Source organism: Nannospalax galili, unplaced genomic scaffold, assembly GCF_000622305.1.
Source record: "Nannospalax galili isolate Female #2095 unplaced genomic scaffold, S.galili_v1.0 scaffold2257, whole genome shotgun sequence".
NCBI lineage: Eukaryota > Metazoa > Chordata > Mammalia > Rodentia > Spalacidae > Nannospalax > Nannospalax galili.
Window position 1 is genome coordinate 8,042 of NW_008339431.1, and position 11,441 is coordinate 19,482.

General features: G+C 48.6%; 1 protein-coding gene across 1 annotated transcript; it reads right to left on the reverse strand.

The window, feature by feature from the left end:
- Positions 1–906: 906 nt before the first annotated feature.
- Nodal (nodal growth differentiation factor) lies at positions 907–11,094 on the reverse strand. Its single transcript, XM_008833900.1, has 3 exons — positions 10,899–11,094; positions 5,414–6,132; positions 907–1,059 (listed from the first exon to the last, which is right to left on the reverse strand). The coding sequence occupies exons 1-3, from the start codon at positions 11,092–11,094 to the stop codon at positions 907–909; spliced, it is 1,068 nt and encodes a 355-aa protein (XP_008832122.1).
- Between the last annotated feature and the right edge of the window lie 347 nt (positions 11,095–11,441).

Here is an 11,441-nt window from a genome sequence, read left to right on the forward strand (position 1 = left end):
CTTGCATTTTATGAGGTTGGACAGTGGATATTCACCATAGCTCACAACAGCCTCTGCAGAGCTGAAACAACCCCCCTCCCCCAGTCCCTGACACTCAGGGTAAGGTTTGACCCCTGCTGGATAGGAACCTTAGGACCCCAATAACAACACACATTGAGAGACTGAATTGTCAATAACTTTTAATAGACTGGTTGTGTCTGCCAGGCAGATAGACCCAGGGACATCTGAGGGCTCTGCCTCCTATAGCCCAACATGACCAGTCCTCTTGAACCAGTTCCCACCTCTCTGTTCAAAGGCACCAGCTGGTTCAGGAAAACCAGACAATGGCTCTATTGTTTATGCAACTCATTAGCAGAGACTATGACAGGGATCCCCTGAATGGTCAACACATTGCTGCCAACGAGCCAGAAAGCTGTGGGGCTCCCTAGCCCAGCTTCAGGCAGGGAAAGCCAAAAGACTAGTTTGAACCTAATAAAATTATCCTAATCCTCAGGGAGGGGCAGTGGGTCGCAGACCACTTTTGAGAATACAGGAAAGTTAGAACTGGCCTCCAAAATGAATGCACATATGCCCCAACTTTTGCAGTTTCACGGGGTTCAAAGGTTTGTTGTTTTGTTTTTTTTTTTTCAAATCCAGGAAAGAGCTCTTGTGTTTGCACAGTTGCTGGCCACCATCTTTTTCAGAAAGGGAACTTAGGAAGCCCCTGCACGGCTTCCCTGTCTCTCCTCCCTGCAGTGGCCTGTGGCTCAGGCAGACTCCAAGAGCCCTGCATGCACAGGGGCAGAGCCCTTCTTCATGGGCCCTGACCAGCAGAACCACTTCTCCCTGGATAGACACTATGGGGTCTTCCAGGACCTTCCCAGCTTTCTGGAGTGCAGGCTGATCCGGCATTTCCCCCTGGGTCTGTCAGAGACACCCACACTCCTCCACAATCATGTCCTTGTGATGCTCCAGAAGCACTCTACCATTGTCCACATAGAGCATGCTCAGCGGTTTGGTCTTCACTGGTGCACAGCAAGTGGAAGGGACCCTATGGGGCTGGTAGCGTTTCAGCAGGCTCTGTGAAAGAGAGGTGAACTGTCAGTTTACATCACTGAGGCAAGAGTTAAAAAGTGGAAAAAACTCTACAAATGCATAGAGACACACTGATAAAGCACACTTGCTACAGACAGGCCTCAGAGTGAGCAGACAGGCATGTGAACATGCACATTAATGGACAGTGAGTCCCTGTGGAAGTGCTTTTCTGATTGATCAGGTGAGGTATGGGTGAGGATAGAAATGGGGGAAAGTCAGAAGAGAAGGGAGAAGGCAGAAATTTCTGGAGACTCAGAACTGAGAATAAAAGGCCCTTAGGAAAGAAAAATGGGAAGAAAGCTATTTTCTAAGATATGCCAAATATCTTCTTTTGAAGTTAAACTTGAATGAAATGGTGTCCCAAATATCTAGTTCTCCAAAACAGAAAACACTATGAAGAGTTTACTGTGCTTTTGACAAACAGCAGGTTCATAGCCAGAAGGAGCCCATGAGGTCCCATTCCTCCCAGAGGGTTTGTTGGCTTTTAGTGATTGCTGGGAAAAGAGGTGGCATTTCCTCACTGGTGTAGTCCCTAATACATTGCTTATGATCCAGTAATAACCTCCCACCTGTGTTCATATAAACAACTCTAAAAACTCAGTGAGTCACACACACAAAGACAGGAAAATAGGAGAGAGAATTAAGAGGAAAGGATTCTGTAGAAGAGGGAGGGGAATGAGAGAAGTCAATGGGAGTGAAAAGGACCAAAATTCACTATATGCCCTTGTGAAATTGTCAAAGAATTTTTAAAAAAAGAAAAGACAGCTAAAAGTTTATATTCGGAGGGAAGGAAATGTACAAATTGCAGGTCTACATAACTTGCATTTTATTGGTTGATCACATTAAAAGGTTAATGTTTTTTATATATTTAGTAGATAGTCTCAACTGACTTTTTGGAGCGGTAAATAATTATACAATACAATGTAATATTCTCTCCCTTTTGTGCAAAGTTATAAAATGCTTGCTTTGAAATAAAGTATTTATTTTTGTTATTAATAAGAGAAAAAAAAAGTGAAAAAAAGGGCTGGAGAGATGGCCCAGCTGTTAAGAGCATTGACTGTTCTTGCAGAGGACCAGGGTTTGAATCCCAGGGCCCACATGGTGGCTAACAACTGTGTGTAACTCCAGTTCCAGGGGATCCCAACACCCCCTTCTGGCCTCCACAGGCATTGCATAACACAGGTGCACTTACATACATGCAGGCAATACACTCATACACATTGAAAAAAAAAAGTTAGGGCTGGAGGGATCAGTTCTGCAGTAAAGAGCACTTGAAAAGGACCAAAGTGCAGTTCCCAGCACCCATATGGTAGCTAACATTGGTCTGTAATTGTAGGTCCATCAGGATCCAATGCCCTCTTTTGGACTCCATGCATGTGGTGCACTTACATACATACAGGCAAAACACTTATATACATAAAATATATATATTTTTAAAGAGTAAATGATGGAGAGATGGCTCAGCTGTTAAGAGCACTGACTGCTCTTGCAGAGGACTGAGATTCGAATCCCAGCACCCCATTTGGTTAACAACTGTCCATAACTTCAGTTCTAGGGGATCCAGCTCCCTCTTCTGACCTCCAGGGGCATTGCAGGACATGAGTACACTTACATACATGCAGGCAATACATTCGTACAGATAAAGTTAAAAAATATTAAAAAGTTTTAAATAAATGGAAAAAATTTGGCAAGTAAAAATATTAAAGTGAAAACCAACTTCTGGTACAAAAAATAGAAGAAAGTTGTTTTTATAAATGAATGAGCAGGGGTTTGGGGTGTGTCAGTTGGTAGAGTACTTGCCTAGCACACACAGAAGCCCTAAGTTCAACCCCCAGCACTGCATAATAATGTGATGGTACATGCCTGAAATCTCAGCACTCAGGAGGTAAAGACAGGAAGCTAGGTGTTCAAGGTGGGCCTGGTCTTTATGAGATGCCACCTGGGGAGAGGGGAACAGCCAGGGAGATGCCTCAGTTGCCAAAGTGCCTACTGGGCAAACGAGAACTTGTCTGGATCCTCAATGCCATAGTAAAAAGCTGGACAAGGCAGTGTCCATTGTAACCCCAATGCTTTGGAGAAGGGGGAAGATACCTGAAGCACATTGGCCAGCCAGCCAAATTAGTGAACTTCAGGCACAGTGAGATACCATGTCTCAGAAGATACTGGCCAGCAAGATGGCCCAGCAGGTAAAAGCACTTCCATCCCTGCTGATCCGAGTTCAATCCCTAGGACCTACTCAATGGAAGGACTCCTACAAGGTGTCCTCTGACTTCCACACACAAGCCATGGCATACACACACACACACACATTTTAAAATAAAAATGGATGGGGGCTGGAGAGATGGCTCAGCAGTTAAGAACACTGACTGTTCTTGCAGAAGATCCAGGTTCGAATCCCAGCACCCACATGGCAGCTAACAACTGTCCGTAACTCCAGTTCCAGGGGATCCAACAGCCTCTTCTGTCCTCCACAGGCATTGCACAACACAGGTGCACTTACCTACATGCAGGCAATACACACATACACATAAAATAAAAATAAATAAAAGTGGAAGGTGACTGAAAATCTCATGTCAACTTCAAGACTCTACACATACACACACATGCATGCATGCTCACCCTCACACATATGTATACACTGCCCATATTAACAAGTACACACCAGGCTGGTAAGATGGCTTAGTGGGTAAAATGCATCTACCACTAAACCTGACCACCTGAATGACTGGAGTTTGATCCCCAGGACCCACATGGTGGGAAGAGACCTGACTCATACAAGTTGCTCTCTGCATGTGTGGGAACACACATACTCACACACACACACACCCCCCTAAATAAATGTAAGTTGGGTGTGATGGTGCACACCTTTATCCCAGCACTTGGGAGGCAGAGGCAGGAGAATCTCTGAGTTCAAGGCCAGCCAGGTCAGCTGGGGCTACAGGGAGACCCTGTCTCAAAAAGCATAGATAGATAGATAGATGTTAGATGATAGATAGATAGATAGATAGATAGATAGATAGATAGATAGATAGATGATAGATAGATAGATAAATTTTAAAAGTGGAATGGATAATTGGGACCCTATGGGCCTCCTGGCTCCCTCTGTTCCCCAGGTGGTGAGAAAAGTGTCTTAGTGACAGGCCCTCTGAGGCTCTGGCCCTGACAGTGACTCCCTTGCATGAGCTCAGCTCTTTGTGCTCCTGCCCCTGGGGCCCTGACCCCACCCAAGGCTTGGCACAGAGGGCAGACTGCAGGCCCCAGAGTCTCACTGTGGTTTCATGGAGCAGAATGCAAATACTCTGGTCCCATGTGTTTGAGGACAGGGCCTCGTCTTACATCAGGACTATCATGTTGGACTCTGCTTTCTCTATTCCATTCTCCTAACTTGCCAGTCCTGTGTCTCTCCCTCCATCACCTCCAGACTTTAGGTACCTGGTGGTAGCCTCTGGCCTTACCTGCTCCTGAAACATGGGTAGTCAACTCCTGGCTCCCCATACACCATGGCTACTACAATACAGAAGTATGGTAGTTATGGTTTTATTTTTATGTGCTTTTGTGCTTTCTCTGAATATATTTAAGTGCACCATGTGCATGCAGTGCCTACAGAGGCCAGAAGAGGGCATCAGATCCTGAAGGAACTAGAGTAACAGATGGTTGTTGCTGCCATGTATGTGTTGGGAACCAAACCCCAGTTCTCTGCAAGAGCAATCAGTGCTCTTAACCATTTAGCCATTTCTCCAGCCCTTTTCATCTGAACTTGAAAAAAGGGTAACACAGTATTTCACACCTATGGAACAGACTACAAGTGCATTGTCTCATGAACCCTACAGCATTGCTGTGAAATATGGCACTGGCTTCCCAATTTACAGGTGCAAAAAAAACTGAGGCCCAATAAAATAAGCAGCGTAATGTCCCACAACTAAGGAGTAGGAGCCAAAGGCAGAATGGTCTGACCCAAACCCAGTTCTGAACTTCCTTTCCCAGGACAGGGTTGGAGAGGAGCCGAGATCCTCTGTTTTATCCCACCACCTAATTTTATAAAAGACAAGGAAAAACTGAGGATGCAACTCAGATGGTAGAGTGCTTGCCTTGTGTACACCAGACCCTGGGTTCTGTCCCTTGCAACTGAGTATGATAGTGTATGCCTGCAATCCCAGCGCTAGAGCAGTAAAGGCAAGTGTTTGAGGCCAGCCTGTCACAAGAAAAAAAAAGACCTGAAAGTCCCAGAGAAGCAGTGTGCTCAAGGCAACTCCGTGGGACAGGACTCTGTGCTATGATGGTACATCTCCATGACTTCCTGTCCCCTTTCTGGCAGCCCACCCCATGCCCCAAATCGAACCTGGATGTAGGCGTGGTTGGTGGGGTGAAACTCCTCACCCACAGGGTTAGGACACTCGCCCTCGCAGCGATAGGCATTGTACTGTTTGGGATAGATGATCCAGGAGCCCCATCCAATAAGGTTGAAGTCCACCTGAAACTTGACCTTCCGACACAGTTGGCTTCTGTCTGGCAAGTGATGTCTACGGTGCCTTCTGCTCCATGGGCCCCTCTCCCCAGACAGCTGTCCCTCTTGAGCTCGCCAGGAGCTCTCAGCTTCCCAGAGCAAGGTGGCGCCACCCAGCTGCCTCTGCTCCTGGGGCACATTGGAGTAGAGTAGGAGGAGTACATTGGTACTAGTGACAGTGGCAGGCGGGGTGGGGGACTGATGCCAGCACTCTCCAACCAGATTGGACATCTGCACCTCCAGTGCCCTGGGGTCCTTTAGCCATTTGGAGAGTGGCCTGGTCACCTCCAGGATCATGCTGCCTGAGGAAAAAGTGACCTGAGAGAGAGTGATGGTGAACAGTTCCATCCTAATGCGCTCCAAGCAACCTGCTGGGTCCTGCTCTGGGTCCAGCTTTGCCTGGTGGAAAATTTCAATGGTAAGTTGGCCCTCGGAGGGGAAGTCCACAGGGCTGGGCAGCTGAAGCCGGAGCTCAGCCCATGCCAGATCCTCCTCTTGATCCAGAAAGGAGAAGTCAAAAGCAAAGGTCCAGTTCTGCCCATTCACCTCTGCATCTGGGGGAAGAACATAGGAAGGAAACAGGATGAGAGGGAGTCTCCTGTAACTCTACCTTAGCAGGGTACCTGTCACTATCTCTCACCTTCACCCATCCCTACTGGCTGGTTATCAAATTATGTTATGTTATTGAGTCCACTTTTATAGACAGTTGTGAGCTGCCATATGGGTGCTGGGAACCCAACCCACGTCCTTGCAAGAACAGCAAATGCTCTTAACTGCTGAGCCATCTCTCCAGCCCCTATTTATTTTGGCTTTTTGAGACAAGGTTTCATACCAACTCAGCCAGACCTGAAACCCACAATTTAATCCAGGCTGACCTAGAACCCTTGATCATCCTTTTATCTCAGCTTCTCAGGTTCTAAGATTACAAGTTAAGAACTACCATGTCCAGATATAGTCCATTTTAAAAATATTTTACTATTTTTATTTTATGTGTATGAGTGTATTGCCTGTCATGTATGTAAGTGCACCCGTGTTGTGCGGTGCCCATGGAGGTCAGAAGAGTAGGTATCAAATTCCCCTGGAACTGGAGTTATGGATGGTTGTTAGCTGCCATGTCATTGTTGGGAATCAAACCCAGGCCCTCTGCAAGAGCAGCCAGTGCTCTTAACCACTGAGCCAACTCTCTAGCCTGATATAGTCCATTTTTAGATAGATGAAGGAAAATGGAGGCCTCAGAAAGGTAAAAGGGGCTTGTGAAAGTCTCTATCTTGAAAAATAGCAAGAGGGCTAGGAATATACAGCACACCTCAGTTGGTAGAATGCTTGTCTAGAATGTACAAAGCCTTGGGGGTTTGATCTCCAGCACAGCATGAACTGGGCATGGTGGAACAAGCCTGCAATCCCAACACTCAGGAGCTAGAAGCAGGAGAATCAAAAGTTCAAGGTTATCCTCAGCTACAAAAGAAGTTCAAGGCCAAACTGGGCTAGATTCTTAGGGTTGGGGTTGGGGGTAGGATTGACAAGAGCCAGGAACTGCCTGACTGCAAAGCCTGAAACCCAAGTCCCTGTACATCCTAGCCATCCCCTTCTTAGATACCCTGGGCAGCCAGCGAGCAAAACGTCATCCAACAGCCTAAGGCTAAGCCTGGGCCTTCCAACCTAGACTCTGGGCTTCTATTTGTGAGGAGCAAGCCACCTTTTCAAGCTCTGTTTTCTTAGTGGGCAAGACACCTGTTTCGCAGACACACAGGGTGGATGTACTATCTCTGTAACCAGAGAGCTGTCATGGAGGCAGGGGCTATCACCAAGGGCTGGCCGGCCACCCTCTCCCAACCTCTTCTTACAGAGGGAGGCAGAAGCTTCAGTTTTCATCACTTTACAAAGAGATTTCTAAAGGCATTATGGGCATGACTTTGGGGGCCCTTGGTTTTCCACAGTATGTCTGGTCTACCTGCAGGATGCTTCCCTCACCTCCTTGGCCCAGGTCCTTCATACACCTAGGGTAGACACACACCCCTGTGCCAGCTAATGCAGCCCACACTGGCTGAGACAGACTGGGGTAACAATATATTCCATTTACTTGAGTCCTGTTCTATTTTTTTTTTTTTTTTCATGTGTATGAGTGTTTCTCCTGGATGTATATAAGTGCACCTGTGTCATGCAGTGCCTATAGAGGCCAGAAGAGGGTGTCCGTTCCACTGGAACTGGAGTTACAGATGGTCAATAGTCACCATATGGGTCCTGGGAACTGAGCCTGGGTCCTCTGCAAGAGCAGCCAGTGCTCTTAACTGCTGAGCTGGCTCTCCAGCCCCAAGTCCTGGACTAATTTTGCCTGATGTCTGAGACTAGAACTGGCATATATTCGTGGATCTAGAAGGCATGGTGACTCATGCTTGTAATACTGGCACTCAGGTAGCCATAGGTTTGGGTCCAGCCTGGGCTACAGAATGTATGAACCACTGTGCTGCCAACAAAAGAAAGAAATGCGATCTTCCACTCTTTGCAAGCCTGCAGGTCATGGTGGCACATGCCTTTAATCCCAGCACTCAGGAGGCAGAGGTAGTTGGATCTCTGTGAGTTCAAGGTCAGCCTGGTCTACATATGAGTTCCAGGACAGCTGGGGCTACAGGGAGACCCTGTCTCAAAAAGCCCCCCCCCCAAAAAAAAATAGTAAGTCCTGCATTACAACTAGCTGTGGTGGCACATGCCTATAATCCCAGCACTTTAGTTAGAGGTAGAGGCAGGCGGAACAGCAGTTTAAGGCCAGCCTCAGGTATATGCACCTGAAATTCAAGGCCAGGGTGAGCTACATAAGACCCTGTCTCAAAAAACAAGACAGCACAATAATAATGTGTGCAAGGAACCAGGGGGAATAAAGAGATTAAAATTTACCTAATTAAATAATTAAAATTTTATTTTTAATGATGTGTGTGTATATACATGCACACTAATACTGGAGTCCACAGAGGGCAAAGGCATCAGATCCCCTGGAGCTGGAATTACAGGTGGTTTTTAGGCTCCTGATGGATGCTAGGAATTGAACTCAGGCCTTCTAGAAGGGCAATACATGCTTTTAAGAGCTGAGCCATCTCTCTAGCCCTTCTTTTAATAAATTTGTGTTTTTTAAGACAGGGTCTTATGTAGCCCAAGCTGGCCTCAAGCGCACCATGTAGCTGAAGACGGCTTTGAACCCTTTATTTATCCTCTTGCCTCTTTCTCCCAAAGCCATTTACAGGCACAAGTCACCAAGCCTGGTTTAGGTGGTGCTGAGTATTGAACCCAGGGCTTTGTGCATGTTAGGTAAGTGCTACCAACTAAGCCACATTCCTGACCCTTAATGATTTATTGCTAAAAGAAAACCTGGGGCTATTTATTAAAAATAAAAACTAGGAGTCTGTGATTGGCTTGTTGACTAGTCTTGGAGGCAGCAGTGGCATTCGAAGGTCTAGTATGGCCCTTAGTTTTTAACTGTCTCTTTGAGAAAGGGTGAATTTTTCTAGACAATTCCCAGTGCCTGCTTCTTTCAGCTGCCTTTCCACTTCCAGGAGGGAATAATGGGCCTAGGTCAGTCTAGGATAGGGGTTAGGTGGGATACTCTAGCTGCTCCTGGGCCCCTGTATCAGCACCGTGTGTGATCTGAAGCTATTTTATCCCCAGTGCTTGCACACCATCTTTCAGAGGCAGGTGGACTGTGCTCCTGCTTCATTGTTCAGAGCAGAGGCCTCAGAGTCCACCTGTGATGGTTCAGTTCTGCCATATGCTGTCTGACATTCATCAGGCTTTTCCTCTCTGGGCTTCAGTTGCCCTCTTTGTAGAAGGGAGATGGTATGCTTTGATTAAGGTACCCAGATCTAACTCTTGCTCTCTTTAGAACAAGAGTCCTTAATTTTTTTGTTTTATTTTTATTATAGTCACTGACTTCAGATGCCCCCTCCTTGAAAAAAAAAACAAACAAACAAACAAAAAAAAAACTTTATCTAACTAATACCGTAAATTTGAATGGAGTAGGCTTGAGGACAGGGTTCCCACATACCTTGAAACCCACTCATGTACTGAATGTGGATTTGGCCAGAACCACCTATAATTCGGAAGGAAACAGTTGCAGCTCAGGTGATTTGCTTTTCCCTCCTTTCAACCAGGGAGGCAAGAGGCTCCACTTAAAAGGCAGTGGAAAGTCACAGAGTCACTGCCACCCTGTTTCCCACATGCAAAGCTCTGTCTCCCTAAACTAGCCCCCAATCCCGGACTGCCATTAGCACAGGTGGAAACTAAAGAGCCAAGAAAACAAGCAAGGCACAGAATGCAAACCCGGAGCCCACTTTTCCAGAATCCCAGACAGTCGCATGACTGCATAAACCTTCAAGAACTTTCTAGAAGGAAAGGGAACTGGAAAGGTGTGTCTTTCCCGAGCATGGGCAGGGCACTCCACCAACTAATTTTCCATTGATTCGCCCTCCAGGGTGTCCTCCGTCAGTCTGGTTAGGCCCCAGATGACCCTTGCAGAGAGGGTCACAGGCAGTCTCACCCTAGACCTAGAGGGTCTAGGAGCTCCGCCTCTAAATCGCGAGGGCGGGCAGCGGGTCAGACCGGATTAGCAGATGTGGATTACACCCTGGTCCCGCGGAGGGCTGTCTGGCCCGGCAGGACCGAGGCTGGGGCAGGCAGAGCTGCCCAGGGGCGGGATGTGGATTGTGCCAGGTAAGGGGTCCTGAGTGCGGACTGCCTCTCCCAAACACCTGCCTTCCGGGTCCGTGGCGTCAGGTCACTGAGCCCACGACCCACACTCTGGTCCAGACCTAGGGTCCTGTGACACCTGACACCTCCCCAGCCCGGCTGCAGGCACTGAGAGCTGCCTGAATTCTGGACTTGGGGTCCCCGGGTCCCCGATTTCGGATCTTGCAACACTAATTCCTGATGTTGCTTGTTACTGCCTAAGACTCCCAGTTCGAACAGCCCGACAAGTTTACGCTCACTGGCGAAAAGAAATTGGGCAAATCAGTCAACGACCTGTCGTATTATGGGCCCGATTTGGTCGGTGCAGAACTTTTCTGGTGGGTTGTCACCTAGTTCCCTCTTGTGATCCCTAACAGATGGGAAACTGAGTCTCTGACATGCTCAGTGGCATCTGCCATCCAAACCAGGGCCTGAGAGGCGGTGGCCCCTGGACACTGGGTTTCCCTCCAGCCCTGCGCCCTGAGCCCGCGGTCGGGGAAACACCGTCAGGGCCAGACCCTGGGCAGCCCTGGGCCCCCAGTCCCCGCCGCAGCCGTGCACACTTCCCGGGCCTGGAGCGCCCTAGGGTGCATGCGGCGCAGCCTACCTTGTGCCTGCAGGCTGCGGATGATGTCGGCCCGGGGCAGCGGGTCTCGGTAGAGACTTAGCATGTACGCCAGAGGGGACGGCGACGAGGGCTGCCCCCGCGTCCACAGAGGCAAGGTGTCCACTATCCCGGCGCGCGGCTGGAGCAGGGTCCACCAGGCGTGCAGGAGAAGGAGCTGGAGGCGGTGGGCGCGCATGGTGGGCTGGCTGATCGCCAAACAGCGCGTCGGTCCCTTATACCAGGGCAGCCGCCCCGCCTCCTCCCTGCCCCTCCCGGGAGGCTGCAGGAACCTATTACCCCCCAGGAGGGGCAGGACTGGGAGTCCCTTTCGGGGGGAAGGCGAGATGTGATGGGAGAGACCTCTGATAAATTAGGGGAGACCGTGGATCCAGAGACCGGGTCTGGGGTGCTGACACCTTCCTTCTCTACCTAGGAAATCCTTAGGATTGAGACTGAGCACTGTGGTGGGTGAGCTGGAGGTGTAGTGGAGCCCAGGCTTGAGACCCTAGCTTAGCCCTCAACAGCACAAAAATGGCTTCCTTA

Excerpts from the sequence above, each read along its gene's own strand:
- Nodal (XM_008833900.1), bottom strand. The coding sequence starts at position 11,094 with ATGCGCGCCCACCGCCTCCAGCTCCTTCTCCTGCACGCCTGGTGGACC. Across the intron at positions 6,133-10,898 it reads CCGCAGCCTGCAGGCACAAG|ATGCAGAGGTGAATGGGCAG; the intron begins GTAGGCTGCGCC and ends TTCTTCCCCCAG. Across the intron at positions 1,060-5,413 it reads CCAACCACGCCTACATCCAG|AGCCTGCTGAAACGCTACCA; the intron begins GTTCGATTTGGG and ends TCTCTTTCACAG.